This window comes from Bombina bombina, chromosome 6 (assembly GCF_027579735.1).
Source record: "Bombina bombina isolate aBomBom1 chromosome 6, aBomBom1.pri, whole genome shotgun sequence".
Classification (NCBI taxonomy): Eukaryota; Metazoa; Chordata; class Amphibia; order Anura; family Bombinatoridae; genus Bombina; species Bombina bombina.
Genome location: NC_069504.1, coordinates 252,687,818 through 252,706,326, shown reverse-complemented (window position 1 = coordinate 252,706,326; position 18,509 = coordinate 252,687,818). Strand labels below are relative to the sequence as shown.

The following is an 18,509-nucleotide window of genomic DNA, read 5'->3' as shown; positions in this document are numbered from 1 at the left end:
CCTGAGGATAATGAGTCTTGAAAAATTAAGAGTAAAGGTTTGTCTATAACAGTGCTAAGTTCACTTAACACCCTTGGGTGTATTCCATCTGGGCCTGGAGTTTTATTTACCTTAATATTTTTTAGTTTTTTCCTGATATCCTCTAAACAAAACCCAGTTAGTGGTATGGACTGGCATGTTCTATTCTGTTCCAAAGTATCATTCAATGGTTCCTCTCTTGTGTATACTGAAGAAAAAAACTGGTTTAGTACCTCAGCCTTTTCCCTGTCATTATTTATCATGCTACCCTCCACACATTTTAATGTACCTATATTATCCTTCTTAGATTTTTTGCTATTTATGTACTTAAAGAACCTTTTAGGGTTAGACTTAGAATCCTTAGCAATTAATTTTTCATTTTCAATTTTGGCTAATTTGATTGCTTTTTTTGCATGCTTTGTTACATTCCTTATAAATATTGTATGCTGAGTCTGTACTATTTTCTTTTAATAATTTAAATGCCCTATGTTTTTTCCTAATTTCTTTTAACACATTTTTATTTCGCCATAACGGCTTATTTTTTTTATTTTTATTTTTATAACCATATGGTATGTATTGATATGTATATTTATTTAACAAATTTTTAAATATTATCCATTTATCCTCTGTATTTTTATTAGAAAATACATTGTCCCAATTTATATTATTTAATGATTTCCTTAAATCGTTGAATTTTGCTTTCTTGAAATTAAAAGTCTTAGTTAAGCCTTTAAAACACTGCATATGAAAAGAGATTTCAAATGTGACCATGTTATGATCACTGTTACCCAAATGTTCTTTAACTTCTATGTTTGATATTATATCTGTATTGTTTGATAGCACTAAATCCAATATAGCTTTACTCCTAGTTGGCTCCTCTATTAATTGTGACAAGAAGTTATCCCTGAGAACATTTAAAAATCTATCCCCCTTAGCTGAATTACTAGTTTCATTGGCCCAGTTTATATCAGGGTAGTTAAAATCTCCCATAATTACAGCACTGTTATTAGCAGCCTTACCTATTTGGATAAGTAGTTGAGTTTCCTCCGGGTCACTAATGTTGGGAGGCTTGTAGCATGTTCCTAGTAATATTTTTTTAGGATTTTTCCCCCCACTCTTTATACTGCTATAAAACACATATATGATTTTATATATACATATACACATTGGGAACAGCAGGGAAGGGGTTAACAGTAACTGAAGATCCCCACAAATAAACTTTTGGGCACTGATCAAAGCCCTAACAGGCTGATTACAGTGACATTAGGCTAATCACAGTAGCAGCTCAGTGATCAGAAGCAAAAAAATATAATATATATATTTGTAACCCCCACAAATAAACCCCCAATGCTTTTGATCAGCACCGATCAAAGCCCTAACAGGCTAACCACAGTTATTAGGCTGATCACAGTAGCAGCTCTGTGATCAGCAGCAAAAAAAATATAAATATATATATATATATATATATATATATATATATATATATATATATATATATATATATATATATATATATATATATATATATATATATATTTATTAGGGTTGCACCGATACCATTTTTTTATGACCGAGTAAAAGTACCGATACTTGTTTTCAAATACTCGCCGATACCAATTACAGATACTTTTTTTTTAATGTCATGTGACAGTTTACCAGGCACAATACAGACTAATTATTTAAGATTCCTTCTTTATCATTTATAAAGGACTGTAATTCAAAATACATTATGAAATAATAAAACAGTTTTATTTGTTACAAAGTGCACTGAACATGTTTATTAATAAAAAAATATTACAATAAAATATTAAATTTAAAGGGGTGATGCAATATGGCTGTTATATAACATTAATCTGACATTTGTATGGAGGTTCGACTCTAAGCTGAACAGTCTTTCACTTTCCACACTACTGCATGAGGCAGAAATATATTTTTGGCCCATTTTAACCAGAGCTGGAAATCTGTTTATTAACTACCCAGTACTTCAGGGGTTTGTCTGAATGAGGTACAGTGATCTCTCCTACAATAATACAAATAACAGCAATTTGTATGGGCAGAACAGTAGTAAACAATTTTTAGTTTAGTCTCCACTCCAGTTTAAAATGAAATGAGAACATGCAGTTTAAAAAAAAACGCCACAAGATAGCATATGGGTAGGAAGTGGAGGTATCGGTTTAAGTATCGGTGCATTTTCACGAGTACAAGTACTCATGCAAGTACTTGGTATCGGTACCGATACTAGTATCGGTATCGGTGCAACCCTAATATATATATATATATATATATATATATATATATATATATATATATATATATATATATATATATTGTATTTATATATTTTCTTTCTCTATCTTTCTAACACACACCAACGCTAAACTGTATTCCTCTCTCCCTCATATTGCAGTGAGGGAAGAGAGGAAGCGGTTACACTTGTAACAGCCCATGATTCCACTCATTGGCTGTTAGTGTTACAGGGTACAACTGATACACCCCCTCCATGCTGATTGAATCCTGGGGGAGTGCCGAAGGTACTAGGCACGTCTCCCAACCGGATCCATAACGGAGGGGGCACAGGAGGTACAAACCGTTATGACGTTCTATTCTGTCATAACGGCACTAAAGCCCAGTGTAATTATGACAAAATATAACAGCGCTAAAATGTTAAATTTAAGCTGCTTGGACATGGAAACCCATTTCATAAAACTCCCCACGTACAGTTCTTGTGCTGATGATGATTCCAGAGGTAGTTTCGAACTCTGCAGTCTGCACCATGTGATGCAACAGACAGGGGATTTTTACTCTCTTCAGCAACCAGCAGACCCTCCTCTGAGTAGCATGGTCTACCACTTTTTGGCTGGGTTGTTGTTGCTCCTAGATGCTTCCACTTTACAATAATAGCATTTACAGAGCTATTAGGGCAGACATTTTCAAAATTGACTTGTGACAACGGTGGCCACCTTTTTTAAAGTCACTAAGCTCTTCAGTACGACCCTCTGTACTTCCAATGTTTTTGTCTTTGGAGAATTCATGACTATGTTCTGGATTGTAAGCACCTGTTAGCAATGGGTGTGGCTGATACACCTGAACTTCTTCATAAGTAGTCCACATACTTTTTGGCCATATTATGTATTTCTCACAGCTTGAGACCAGAGATGCTTGTATACGTAATGCACACCCACTTAGACATCCTGGGTAATTAATTGACAGGTAATAAATTAGTAAAATATTTGGAAAGCTTAGTAGTGAAAAGGTGTCATGTTATTAAGCTACCCTCCTAAATCCTGCTGACCTAGACCGGCCTGTTTAGCTTCAGTGCTGCTTTTAGAGCAATAATGTGTTCCTAATTTTTTATTTCATGCATTGATTTAGCTAAAAATTAATGGAATTTTAAAGGGACACTGAACCCAAATTTTTTCTTTCATGATTCAGATAGAGCATGCACTTTTAAGCAACTTTCTAATTTACTTCTATTATCAATTATTCTTCCTTCTCTTGGTATCTTTATTTGAAAATGAAGGCATCTAAGCTAAGGAGCCAGCAAATGTTTGGGTTCAGAACCATGGACAGCACTGGTTTATTGGTGCTGTCCAATCAGCAAGGACAACCCAGGTTGTTCACCAAAAATGGGCCGGCATCTAAACTTACATTCTTGCTTTTCAAATAAACATACCAAGAGAATGAAGAAAAATTGATAATAGGAGTAAATTAGAAAGTTGCTTAAAATTGCATGCTCTATCTGAATCACAAAAGAAAATTTTTGGGTACAGTGTCCCTTTAAGTGTTTTTTGCTTTAAACAACATTGTCAAATATGCAAAAGTGCTTCATATCTTGATTCATTTTATTTTTAAAATTTTACCCCTCCTACATATCATTAAGCTTCCCCCTGCGCAGCACATATTTATTAAGAGTTGACTGCTAACTATATGTGCACTTTTCATCTTCTAATCCTACATCTGCTAGGCTTTTCATGGCAATAGGACAGTCCTTTTTAATCTTTGCTTAAATTGAAATCCTGTCTGGTCATTGACTTGAGGGTGAGACTGAAGAGCAAATCCACGTGCACAGTGCTTTACTTTGTGAAATTGCTAAATCACATGCTGTGATATTGCTAAAAGTTTATTATGAATTGCAGAGGTCATATCTGTGTGTTTTGCCTGCAATGTAAGAACACACATTGTGAAACCTATGTGGCATTTCCTGGACACTGTTGGTTTACAGTACATTTGTATTTATTTTTTAATACATATATAAGTTTTTAGACTTCTAGGGACTGTTATTTGCTATTATGCAACTATAGTAAATCTTAACCTTTTAGTTACTACAAACTACACATCATGTTAAAAGAGGAGGAACTATCTAGCTGTGTTCTTTATGCCTGGCCAATTGATTTTTCTGCCATGTAACTCAATTTAAAGAGCTGCAAGTTTTTGCATGTGGTGCTTTACTTTTGGCAAGTGATAAGTGTTCTTGTTGTCACTTTTCAGGCACTCTGTTAGACTGTCCTCATGCTTTTTATTCAAGACAACCTCTACAAAGAATCTGTAAAAATGATGATGAACATTGTCCTTTTGTGTATGATCCTCTGCATATCGTTGTCCTTCTGGATAATATCTATTACTGCAAGTACATATTACGGTAAGCTGTTTGATTGCTCAATATAATGTCTTTAAATGAGATATTTGACTTTTTTGTGTGTGTAATTTTGCAATAAACAAACATGCAGATACTGTTTCAAAATGTTCTGGATACGTTAACACCTTGTTAGCTGAAATTGTTCATTAATGCCCAAACTACCTTGCTACTTGCCATATTTGGAGAAGTTCACCCTGACTTGTTACTGGCAATGATTGCCACTGTCATGTGGCTAGCAGTATTGCATTATCTCAAAGTATATTATCTAATTCCTACTGCTGAGGTCATTTATGGACACGTACGTGACTGGTTTAGGCTTGTGACATCTGTGGTCTGCACTTCTAGCTCTCAGAATTGTATAACCTACAATTTACAGACTTAAATAAAAGTAAAGGAGCAGCAAGATAGCCAATAAAAGTATGTTACAAAGGGTTGTGTTCTACACTTAAACATGTTATTATTTCACAGTTTGTTGTCCCCTTTTAATAATTAGATCAAGAGCTTCTATACACTTAGCAGTTTAGCGTGTGTATATTTGTGATACATGTGCTAACATGGTAATCACTTTATCATTGCTTCCACTTCAAAGGAGTTCTAACATCTAAAAAGACCTAACAGACTAAAATATTGCATTTAGATGGGTATAATGTGATCAGAAACTTAGCTTTAATTGCCATTGCAACAGCTTATCTAGCAATGCAGAAACTCCTAAAAATGTAATATATTGATAATGTTCACAATATGCAAATCAGTGTCATGATATATTTCTTTAACAGGCACACTAAGGCCCATCTCTCCTTGGCGTTGGTTGGTATCTGTAGTAATCCCAGTTATCATTGCATCTCATGGATTAAAAAGAAAAAGTTTGGATCATAGCGGTGCCCTTGCAGGTATGTTTCAGTTGTGTACTTTTTTTTTTTTTTTCACCTTTGTTTGCAGTGTACACGTGGTTTGAATATATTTGATGTACATTTTTTGCATAATTTAAAGAGACATTCTACTCCAAAATTGTTATTGTTTAAAAAGATAATCCATTTATTTTACCCATTACCAAATTTTGAACAACTAACACTGTTACATTAATATACTTTTTACCTCTGTGATTACCTTGTGTCTAAGCCTCTGCAGACCCCCTTTATTTAAGTTCTTTTGACAGACTTGTATTTTAGCCAATCAGTGTTGACTCATAACTCCTTGAGAGTGAGCACAATGTTATCTATATGGCACACATGAACCAACGCTGTCCAGCTGTGAGAAACTGTCAAAATGTACTGAGATAAGAGGCGGCTTTCAAGGGCTTAGAAATTAGCATATGAGCCTACCTAGGTTTAGCTTTCAACAAAGAATACCAAGAGAACAAAGCACATTTGATGAGGAAAGTAAATTAGAAAGTTGTTTAAAATTGCATGCCCTATCTGAATCATGAAAGTTTAATTTTGACTAGACTGTCCCTTTAACCCCTTAAAGACCACAGCACTTTTCCTTTTTCTGACTGTTTGGGACCAAGGCTATTTTTAGCTGTAATTTTCCTCTTACTCATTTACTGTGCCCACACATATTATATACCGTTTTTCTCGCCATTAAATGGACTTTCTAAAGATACCATTATTTTCATCATATCTTATAATTTTTTTTATAAAATATGATGAAAAAATGGGAAAAAAACACACTTTTTCTAACTTTAACCCCAAAATCTGTTACACATCTACAACCACCAAAAAACAACCTTACTAAATAGTTTCTAAATTTTGTCCTGAGTTAAGAAATACCCAATGTTGACATGTTCTTTGCTTTTTTTGCAAGTTATAGGGCAATAAATACAAGTAGCACTTTGCTATTTCCAAACCACTTTTTTTTCAAATTTAGCGCTAGTTACATTGGGGCACTGATATCTGTTATATATATTAGAAGACAACCCAAAGTATTGATCTAGGCCCATTTTAGTATGTTTCATGCCACCATTTCACCGCCAAATGCGTTTAAATAAAAAAAAATTGTTCACTTTTTCACAAACTTTAGGGTTCTCACTGAAATTATTTACAAACAGCTTGTGCAATTAAAGGGACACTGAACCCAAATTTTTTCTTTCGTGATTCAGATAGAGCATGCAATTTTAAGCAACTTTCTAATTTTCTCCTATTATCACATTTTCTTTATTCTCTTGGTATCTTTATTTGAAATGCAAGAATGTAAGTTTAGATGCTGGCCCATTTTTGGTGAACAACCTAGGTTGTCCTTGCTGATTGGTGGATAAATTAATCCACCAATCAAAAACTGCTGTCCAGAGTTCTGAACCAAGAAAAAGGCTTAGATGCCTTCTTTTTCAAATAAAGATAGCAAGAGAATGAAGAAAATTTGATAATAGCATGTTCTATCTGAATCATGAAAGAAAAAAAATTGGGTTCAGTGTCCCTTTTAAGGCACAAATGGTTGTAAATGCTTCTCTGGGATCCCCTTTTGTTCAGAAATAGCAGACATATATGGCTTTGGCATTGCTTTTTGGCAATTAGAAGGCCGCTAAATGCTGCTGCGCATCACACGTGTATTATGCCCAGCAGTTAAGGGGTTAATTAGGTAGCTTGTAGGGAGCTTGCAGGGTTAATTTTAGCTTTAGTGTAGAGATCAGCCTCCCACCTGACACATCCCACCCCCTGATCCCTCCCAAACAGCTCCCTTCCCTCCCCCACCCCACAATTGTCCCTGCCATCTTAAGTTCTGCCAGTACTAAAATAAGTTTTGTTTTGTTTTTTTAAAAAAACATATTCTGCTGTGTAGGATTTCCCCACTCTCCAAACAGCTTTCTAACCCTCCCCCTCTACCTTATTGTGCGCCATCTTGGGTACTGGCAGCTGTCTGTCACTACCCAGTTTGCCATAAAAAATAATTTTTTTTAAATTTGTAAATAGTTTTCTGTAGTGTAGCTGCCCCCCCCTCAATAACCAACGCCCCACCCCCTCCCAGATCCCTTAGATAACAATCCCCCCTCCTCTCTCTCACCTTATCCTACGCAAAATGAAATGTTGCCATAGTGTAGTGCCCCCGCATGTGATCCCACCCCCCTCCGACGCACCTCCCTCATCGATGGCCACCCACCCTCCTCCCTGCAACGGCTCCCACCCACCAACGATCGTGGCCATCGATGTTATTGCAGGATGCCTCAATATCGAGGCAACACTGCAATAACATGAAAGCGGCTGGAAGCGATCAGGAAAAACACTAACATACAGGTTACGTCCTTGATCCTTAACGACCGTTTTTTGTAGGTGTATGTCGTTTGTCGTTAAGGGGTTAATGAATAATGGATTTTCAACATTTTATTTTGTATTTTCAGGGGGGGGTGATTTGCAGTCTAGTGAAATTTGTCTGTAGTGTTCATATGTTATGTTTAAATGGTTAAAATAACTCCCCTTTTTTTTCATTTACAGGGTTACTTGTTGGCTTCATCTTGACTGTTGCCAATTACAGCTTTTTTTCAGCTTTGCTTATATTTTTCTTTACTTCCTCCAAACTCACTAAATGGAAAGGAGATGTTAAGAAGCGCTATGATTCTGAATATAAAGAAGGTAATTTAGTCTTTTAACTGCAACTGTTTACTTCAGATATAAATACTATGCATTTTAACAATATTCCCCTTATCTCTCCAACGCTTGAGTAAACAAATATTTTGTATATATTACTTTACCTTTTTAGAACTATTTACTATTTTTTCATGCATGCATCAGAAATGAATCATTGTATTGTAAAAGATCTGCAGATAAAATATGTTTTACTCTTTCAGAAGCCTTTTTATTGTTGTAAATTGTATCTCATTTGCTGTGGCTAATTTAAATGACCAATATAGTGAAATAAAATGACATGCTCGCATTCATTAGAGCATGACCTTTTGTATCACTGTCAGCAATGCAAATCTATTTGTTTAGCTCCCGCAGAGGGGTTAAGCACATAGGTAAAGTGCCCCTCTCAAACAAATGAGCGCGTCATATTTTTTTTCCACTATAATGAAGATATCAATGAGCGTATAATAACAAATCCGTGCACCTTGTAGAAAGGTCTTTTTGAATGCAGTTCACAAAATAGATGTGACAGCACCACTATAGTAACTTGTGAAAAAAACTTTTTTATTAGAAGGCATGAGACCTCAAGAAAAAGCGATGTTTCGAACCTACATGGTCCTTAATCATGCATCTTTTTGAATGCAGCCTTAGAACGTTTTAATTAATAATCTTTTTGCACTACAGTTTGGTTGCTTTAGTGATTATATACAGGTGTTTATTTTGTATCCACACTCCTACCTTTTGCCTTTTTAATGTAGTATGAAGTGTTGGCCACTACTTAACCCTATCAATGCTGAGCTGTATCATGTCCCTGTAAAAATCTTGTTAGTCTTTATTCACCCATGCAATTTAAATGGACAAAGTCAAAATAAAACTTTTAGCATTCAGATAGAGCATGTGATTTTAAACAACTCATCAGTTTGCTTATATTATGTTACTTTATTCTCTTGTTCTCCTTTGTCGGAATGCATATCTAAGTATGCCCAGAAGCAGCAATGTTCTGTTGGGGGCTAGCTGCTGATTAATGGCTGCACATATATATCGTTTGTCATTGGCTCTCCAAATGTGCTCAGCTAGTTCCCAGTAGTACTGATTGTTCAATTATGAAATTGTATGAACAAAATAGTATGCTCTATCTGGATTATGAAAAGAAAAATTGTTTCATGTTCCTTTTTAAATATAAATTTGATTTCCTTTTCCGTGAGCTATACACTGAAATTGTATATACTTTATTTCAACAGACCAAGCACTGAAAAATGTACATTTTAACTGTAAATATTCAGCTGAGGTTTAACCTTGGCTGCTCTAACTCTCTAACATTATTCTTTAAAATTTGCAATGATTTTACCTGAGTTTTGAAACAGCCAAGTTTGACTTCCAAAGCGAGTCTTTTCAACTAAATCTGATTTTTAGCATCAATCTCTGTTAAATGATGATGCATGGCATTTGTCAGGTCAAACTTTTTAAAATACATAAGGCTTGGTAACAAAAAGCTCCATTTCTGTTTTCAAGTATAAAGATCTTTTTAAGATGTTAGTCTGTGTGCTAGATGCTGTTATGTTAACTGGTTTTACTTGTATAGAGTCAAAAAAGAGCACTAATGACTCCCTTTTAAAAATAAGGAAAATGATAATCTTTGCAGCAATTCATTTCACATAATTGAATTTTCTAAACCAATAATTTCTCCTCCAGGTGACAAAGGAATTGGGTGCAAGTTTTCTGTAATGGTGCGTCCCTACAGAGTTGGCTTTGCTGTACATGGTAGAAAATGGTCCCTGGGGAAATACCTATTGACTTTTCCAATGAATACACTGCATCGTGGATGTGCTTATCACTACTGGGAGCAATCGCTTGCTCAGGCGGGGGATTACATGGGCTTCAGAGATAGGTCCTGTACTGAGTAAAGGTGCACCAAGGTTAATAACTACCTGGGAAAAGTTCCTGTAGGTAATGTGTATTTTATAGTATTTAAAGCTGCTATTCATTCTTTTCAGTGTAACTAAAAATCTGTTTTTAAAATAGAATTATTAATCAAACTATTGTGCTCTGTAGGTTCCAGGCAGAAAACCCTTAGAAACAAACTTTGATACCATATATCACTTTAGTTGCTTTTTTATGCCTAATGCAGTTCTATCAAGAACATATCGCCTAGATGTCTTTTTTTTCCTTTTATAGGTACCAATGGAGGTGTCACTCCAGTAGGTCTCATTGCAAGTCTTCTCGGCGGACTGTTTGTGGGGTGTAGCATATTTTCTAACTCAGCTTATGTTTGTGAATGATGTTGGACCATTGCAGCCCCACAGTGGCCAATTGTTAATTTATGGTGCAATGGCTGGTTTACTTGGATCTGTAATAGATTCCTATTTGGGTGCAATCATGCAAATTCAGGTACGTAATCAACATTTTTACATTTTATTTTTATTTTATTCTATAAAATACCATATTCTATCTGTGTATGTATGTATGTGTGTGTGTGTATATGTGTATATATATATATATATATATATATATAAATATTTATATATATATATATATATATATATATATTAACACACAGAGAAAACCCCAACACATCACTTACAAGCTCTCAGCTAAGATTTAAAAGCAAAAATGGAAAGGTTAGTCATGCATCTGGCCAAATGGGACAAGCTCAGGTACCACGTCAAGGTCCTTTCACAATACCTGAGACCCTAAAACAGCCACACAATGCAAGCTTTCAAATCCAAACAAACTGGTAAACAAGGAAGGGTGCATAGGAATATGTAACAACCCTAGACATATACAAAACACGGAAGGGAACTGCACTCTCATACCGGCCCGCGGTAACACATCCCATGACCCTGCAACATGCTCAGCCCTGGGTGCCACTGGCACTCACAGGAAGCTGTGCTGTCCCCAGAGCCACAAGCAGTTAACCCCAGACAGGTCTGGGTGCAAGAACCATAGGGAAAATTATAAAACCAATTAATACAACACACAGAGAAAACCCAGCACTCGCTTACAAGCTCTCAGCTAAGATTTTAAAAGCAAAAATGGAAAGGTTAGTCATCGCATCTGGCCAAATGGGACAAGCTCAGGTACCACGTCAAGGTCCTTTCCAATACCTGAGACCCTAAAACAGCCAACAATGCAAGCTTTCAAATCCAAACAAACTGAAAACAAGGGAAGGGTGCATAGGAATATGTAACACCCTAGACATATACAAAACACGGAAGGGAACTGCACTCTCATACCGGACCGGGTACACATCCCATGACCCTGCAACATGCTCAGCCCTGGGTGCCACTGGCACTCACAGGAAGCTGTGCTGTCCCCAGAGGCCACAAGCAGTTAACCCCAGACAGGTCTGGGTGCAAGAACCATAGGGAAAATTATAAAACCAATTAATACAACACACAGAGAAAACCCAGCACTCACTTACAAGCTCTCAGCTAAGATTTAAAAGCAAAAATGGAAAGGTTAGTTACCCGCATCTGGCCAAATGGGACAAAGTTCGGTAAGGTAGTACTGGCGCTTGGAAGCCTAAGGGTTAATGAGTATTGTTTTTGTAATAATTAATAAATCATAATATTCTCATATAAATAAGGACCTTTAGATAGTTATATCAAGGAAAAAATGATTTCATAAAGTGATTATGAGTATTGATTAGATCAATATAAAGTACATTAATATATTCTCAGAGGACCCTTTTTAGGTTCGGTATAGGAGACAATGAGTTAATAAATATGTTGTACTGAGATAAATCAATATAGCTATAAGCTCATGTGTATTAATCAGTTGTGTGGATCAGTATAACACTTATATGTTAAATTCTTAGATGACCTAAAGCTCCCTATCACTCGAGACTAGCTCGATATAAGCAGGTTACAAAAGTGTAGGAGAATAGGGTTAATCTCAAACATATACCAATCTATATAACAGACTGTAAGTGATTGATAAATAACATTTATTATACAAAACATCTACACAAACACTTATACAATATACCTATACAGTTGCTTATAAAATGGAAATGGGGTAAAACTAAAATTGGACATCCAATAGTTCAAAAAAATAGAGTACTAAAATTCAGATTAGAAATCACATATAAATAACCTGCTGAGATGCAGTATAGGCATAGAGTACATAGATAAGAAGTTTTTAAGCGGTACCTTAAAAGTTTTTTTTTTAATGCCTCTCTCTACGTCTAGAGAGAGGATATTAATGTGCCACAGTGTTGATACGAATGGATCCAGTTCTCATTAAATTGTACTTGGAATATCACGCTGTCACTGTACTGGTACTTTGTGGATTCAAAGTCTCTGAATCTTTTCCTGGGCCCAGGTAGTCTTCCGGCGTTGAGGTGTTACTGCTTCGGTGATGCGGTCTGTATTCTAAAATCACGCCTTTTGTTGTATTCCGGCGTTGCAGATCTGATCCGCCTGTTGTATGTAGCAGAGGGCGGTTCTTAGTGTGAGCCCCTGTCTCTTCTTGTGACGTAAGTCCTAACGTCAAGCTTTTTAGTAGTTGGCCCTTCTTGCCTGGTAGCAAGTTTTTTATAGGCTGTGTCCAACTTTAGGATGGGCTGGTTTCCACCGGTTATATCCCTCTTTATGATCAATCCAGGTTGAGGGTCTGTATATCCGTAAGGTGCACTGTATTATTTCCACAGCTGCTCGTCAGTTGTTGGCATTGAGTAGAAAATTTTAGCAATTCAGTAAGACATGTTTCGCCCCTCACTCGGGGCTTTTTCAAGAATGAATTGCTAGGCTAGTTTGCTGCTTTAAATAGGGTTGAGTTACATGTTCGTAGGTGGGTGTTACCTTGTCCATTCAAGTCTTAAGGTGGTATAATCCTTAGAAGTTAATTCTTTTAAGATGGTATCCGGTTTTTCTTCTGTTATGTGTGATCAGATCCACGGGTCATCATTACTTCTGGGATATAACTCCTCCCCAACAGGAAATGCAAGAGGATTCACCCAGCAGAGCTGCATATAGCTCCTCCCCTCTACGTCAGTCCCAGTCATTCTCTTGCACCCAACGACTAGATAGGATGTGTGAGAGGACTATGGTGATTATACTTAGTTTTTATGACTTCAATCAAAAGTTTGTTATTTTACAATAGCACCGGAGCGTGTTATTACTTCTCTGGCAGAGTTTGAGGAAGAATCTACCAGAGTTTTTTACTATGATTTTAACCGGAGTAGTTAAGATCATATTGCTGTTCTCGGCCATCTGAGGGAGGTAAAAAGCTTCAGATCAGGGGACAGCGGGCAGATGAATCTGCATTGAGGTATGTAGCAGTTTTTATTTTCTGAATGGAATTGATGAGAAAATCCTGCCATACCGTTATAATGACATGTATGTATACATTTCAGTATTCTGGGGATGGTATTTCACCGGAACTACTCTGTTAAAAGTCACTAATCCTTTTAATAAGTATTTATCATGTTAAACGTTTTTGCTGGAATGTAGAATCGTTTACATTTCTGAGGTACTGAGTGAATAAATATTTGGGCATTAATTTTCCACTTGGCAGTTGTTTGCTTTTTATTGTGGACAGTTTTCGTTTCTCTTCACTGCTGTGTGTGAGAGGGTGGAGGGGCCGTTTTTGGCGCTCTTTGCTACGCATCAAAAATTTCCAGTCAGCTACTCTTATATTTCCTGCATGATCCGGTTCATCTCTGACAGATCTCAGGGGTCTTCAAACTTCTTTGGAGGGAGGTAGATTCTCTCAGCAGAGCTGTGAGAATTTTATATTGACTGTGAATAAAAACGTTGCTCTGTAATTTTTTATGTCAAATTTAATTATTGTTATTTTAACTAATGGGAACAAACCCTTACTAAAAGTTGTGTTGTTTTAAAGTTTGATGCTATACTGTTTTTCAGTTCATTATTTCAACTGTCATTTAATCGTTTAGTACCTCTTTGAGGCACAGTACGTTTTTGCTAAAAAAAGATTATAACCAAGTTGCAAGTTTATTGCTAGTGTGTTAAACATGTCTGACTCAGAGGAAGATATCTGTGTCATTTGTTCCAATGCCAAGGTGGAGCCCAATAGAAAATTTATGTACTAACTGTATTGATGCTACTTTAAATAAAAGTCAATCTGTACAATTTGAACAAATTCACCAAACAGCGAGGGGAGAGGTTATGCCGACTAACTCGCCTCACGCGGCAGTACATGCATCTCCCGCCCGGGAGGTGCGTGATATTATGGCGCCTAGTACATCTGGGGCGACCCTTTACAGATAACATTACAAGATATGGCTACTGTTATGACTGAAGTTTTTGTCTAAATTACCAGAACTAAGAGGCAAGCGTGATCACTCTGGGGTGAGAACAGAGTGCGCTGACAATACTAGGGTCATGTCTGATACTGCGTCACAGCTTGCAGAGCATGAGGACGGAGAGCTTCATTCTGTGGGTGACGGTTCTGATCCAAACAGATTGGATTCAGATATTTCAAATTTTAAATTTAAATTGGAGAACCTCCGTGTATTACTAGGGGAGGTTTTAGCAGCTCTCAATGATTGTAACACACCGTTGCAATACCAGAGAAATTGTGGTAGGTTGGATAAATACTTTGGGCGGTACCGGGCGAGTACTGACGTTTTTCCTATACCTAAGAGTACTAACTGAAATTGTTACTAAGGAGTGGGATAAGACCCGGTGTGCCGTTCTCCACCCCCTCCAATATTTAGAAAGATGTTTCCAATAGACGCCACCACTCGGACTTATGGCAAACGGTCCCTAAGGTGGAGGGAGCAGTTTCTACTTTAGCTAAGCGTACCACTATCCCGGTGGAGGATAGCTGTGGCTTTTTCAGATCCAATGGATAAAAAATTAGAGGGTTACCTTAAGAAAATGTTTGTTTCAACAAGGTTTTATATTGCAACCCCTTGCATGTATCGCGCCGATTACGGCATGCGGCAGCATTTTGGATTGAGTCTCTGGAAGAGAACCTTAGTTCATCTACGCTAGACGACATTACGGACAGGCTTAGAGTCCTTAAACTAGCTAATTCATTCATTTCGGAGGCCGTAGTACATTTAACCAAACTTACGGCTAAGAACTCAGGATTCGCCATCCAGGCACGTAGGGCGCTGTGGCTAAAATCCTGGTCAGCTGATGTTACTTCTAAGTCCAAATTACTTAATATACCTTTCAAGGGGCAGTCTTTATTTGGGCCCGGTTTGAAAGAAATTATCGCTGACATTACAGGAGGTAAGGGCCACGCCCTACCTCAAGACAAAGCCAAAGCTAAGGCTAGACAGTCTAATTTTCGTCCCTTTCGGAATTTCAAAACAGGAGCAGCATCAACCTCCACTGCACCAAAACAGGAGGGAGCTGTTGCTCGTTACAGGCAAGGCTGGAAACCTAACCAGTCCTGGAACAAGGGCAAGCAGGCCAGGAAACCTGCTGCTGCCCCAAAGACAGCATGAACCGAGAGCCCTCGATCCGGGACCGGATCTAGTGGGGGGCAGACTTTCTCTCTTCGCCCAGGCCTGGGCAAGAGATGTTCAGGATCCCTGGGCGCTAGAGATCATATCTCAGGGATACCTTCTAGACTTCAAATTATCTCCCCCAAGAGGGAGATTTCATCTGTCAAGGTTGTCAACAAACCAGATAAAGAAAGAAGCGGTTTCTACGCTGTGTACAAGATCTGTTATTAATGGGAGTGATCCATCCGGTTCCGCGGTCGGAACAAGGACAAGGGTTCTACTCAAACCTGTTTGTGGTTCCCAAAAAGAAGGGAACTTTCAGGCCAATCTTAGATTTAAAGATTCTAAACAAATTCCTAAGAGTTCCATCGTTCAAAATGGAAACTATTCGGACAATCTTACCCATGATCCAAAAGGGTCAGTACATGACCACAGTGGATTTAAAAGATGCTTACCTTCACATACCGATTCCACAAAGATCATCACCGGTGAACCTAAGGTTTGCCTTCTTAGACAGGCACTACCAGTTTGTAGCTCTTCCATTCGGATTGGCTACGGCTCCAAGAATCTTCACAAAGGTTCTGGGTGCCCTTCTGGCGGTACTAAGACCGCGAGGGATTTCGGTAGCTCCGTATCTAGATGACATTCTAATACAAAGCTTCAAGCTTTCAAACTGCCAAGTCTCATACAGAGTTAGTTCTGGCATTTCTAAGGTCGCATGGATGGAAAGTGAACGAAAAGAAGAGTTCTCTTTTTCCTCTCACAAGAGTTCCATTCTTGGGGACTCTTATAGATTCTGTAGAAATGAAGATTTACCTGACAGAAGACAGGTTAACAAAGCTTCTAAATGCATGCCGTGTCCTTCATTCCATTCAACACCCGTCAGTAGCTCAATGCATGGAGGTGATCGGCTTAATGGTAGCGGCAATGGACATAGTACCTTTTGCACGCCTACACCTCAGACCGCTGCAATTGTGCATGCTAAGTCAGTGGAATGGGGATTACTCAGATTTGTCCCCTACTCTGAATCTGAATCAAGAGACCAGAAATTCTCTTCTATGGTGGCTTTATCGGCCACACCTGTCCAGGGGGATGCCATTCAGCAGGCCAGGACTGGACAATTGTAACAACAGACGCCTGCCTACTAGGTTGGGGCGCTGTCTGGAATTCTCTGAAGGGCTCAGGGACTATGGAATCAGGAGGAGAGTCTCCTTCCAATAAACATTCTGGAATTGAGAGCAGTTCTCAATGCCCCTTCTGGCTTGGCCCCAATTAACAACTCGGGGGTTCATCAGGTTTCAGTCGGACAACATCACGACTGTAGCTTACATCAACCATCAGGGAGGGACAAGAAGCTCCCTAGCAATGATGGAAGTATCAAAGATAATTCGCTGGGCAGAGTCTCACTCTTGCCACCTGTCAGCAATCCACATCCCGGGAGTGGAGAACTGGAAGCGGATTTTTTGAGTCGCCAGACTTTTCATCCGGGGGAGTGGGAACTTCATCCGGAGGTCTTTGCCCAAATACTTCGACGTTGGGGCAAACCAGAGATAGATCTCATGGCGTCTCGCCAGAACGCCAAACTTCCTCACTACGGGTCCAGATCCAGGGATCCGGGAGCGGTTCTGATAGATGCTTTGACAGCACCTTGGAACTTCGGGATGGCTTATGTGTTTCCACCCTTCCGCTGCTTCCTCGATTGATTGCCAAAATCAAACAGGAGAGTGCATCCAGTGATTCTAATAGCGCCTGCATGGCACGCAGGACTTGGTATGCAGATCTAGTGGACATGTCATCCTGTCCGCCTTGGTCTCTACCTCTAAGACAGGACCTTCTGATACAGGGTCCATTCAAACATCAAAATCTAACTTCTCTGAAGCTGACTGCTTGGAAATTGAACGCTTGATTTTATCAAAACGTGGTTTTTCTGAGTCGGTTATTGATACCCTGATACAGGCTAGGAAGCCTGTTACCCAGAAAGATTTACCATAAAATATGGCGTAAATACCTATACTGGGTGCGAATCCAAACGTTACTCCTGGAGTAAGGTTAGGATCCCTAGGGATATTGTCCTTTCTACAAGAAGGTTTAGAAAAGGGTTTATCAGCTAGTTCATTAAAGGGACAGATTTCAGCTCTGTCCATCTTGTTACACAGGCGTCTGTCAGACAATCCAGACGTCCAGCGCCTTTTGTCAGGCTTTTGCTAGGATCAAGCCTGTGTTTAAAGCTGTTGCTCCGCCATGGAGTTTAAACTTAGTTCTTAACGTTTTACAGGGTGTTCCGTTTGAACCCCTTCATTCCATTGATATAAAATTGTTATCTTGGAAAGTTCTGTTTTTAATGGCTATTTCCCTCGGCTCGAAGAGTCTCTGAGTTATCAGCTTTACATTGTGATTCTCCTTATCTGATTTTTCACTCAGACAAGGTAGTTCTGCGTACTAAACCTGGGTTCTTACCTAAGGTAGTCACTAACAGGAATATCAATCAAGAGATTGTTGTTCCATCCTTGTGTCCAAATCCTTCTTCAAAGAGGAACGTCTTCTACACAATCTGGATGTAGTTCGTGCCCTCAAGTTCTACTTGCAGGCAACTAAAGATTTTCGCCAAACTTCTTCCCTGTTTGTCGTTTATTCTGGACAGAGGAGAGGTCAAAAAGCTTCTGCTACCTCTCTCTCTTTTTGGCTTCGTAGCATAATACGTTTAGCCTATGAGACTGCTGGACAGCAGCCTCCTGAAAGAATTACAGCTCACTCCACTAGAGCTGTGGCTTCCACTTGGGCCTTTAAGAATGAGGCCTCTGTTGAACAGATTTGCAAGGCTGCAACTTGGTCTTCGCTTCATACTTTTTCCAAATTTTACAAATTTGACACTTTTGCT

General features: G+C 38.3%; 1 protein-coding gene across 1 annotated transcript in view; it reads left to right on the top strand.

Annotated features, from left to right (window-relative positions):
* TMEM19 (transmembrane protein 19) overlaps nucleotides 1-18,509 on the top strand; it is a 69,134-nt gene that overhangs the window by 9,486 nt on the left and 41,139 nt on the right. Inside the window, 9 exon segments of the mRNA XM_053716780.1 lie at nucleotides 4,507-4,657; nucleotides 5,431-5,544; nucleotides 8,080-8,242; nucleotides 9,901-9,935; nucleotides 9,938-9,981; nucleotides 9,983-10,075; nucleotides 10,078-10,145; nucleotides 10,361-10,445; nucleotides 10,447-10,589. Of these exon segments, the coding sequence (XP_053572755.1) occupies nucleotides 4,528-4,657; nucleotides 5,431-5,544; nucleotides 8,080-8,242; nucleotides 9,901-9,935; nucleotides 9,938-9,981; nucleotides 9,983-10,075; nucleotides 10,078-10,145; nucleotides 10,361-10,445; nucleotides 10,447-10,589 (875 nt within the window). The 5' untranslated portion in view covers nucleotides 4,507-4,527.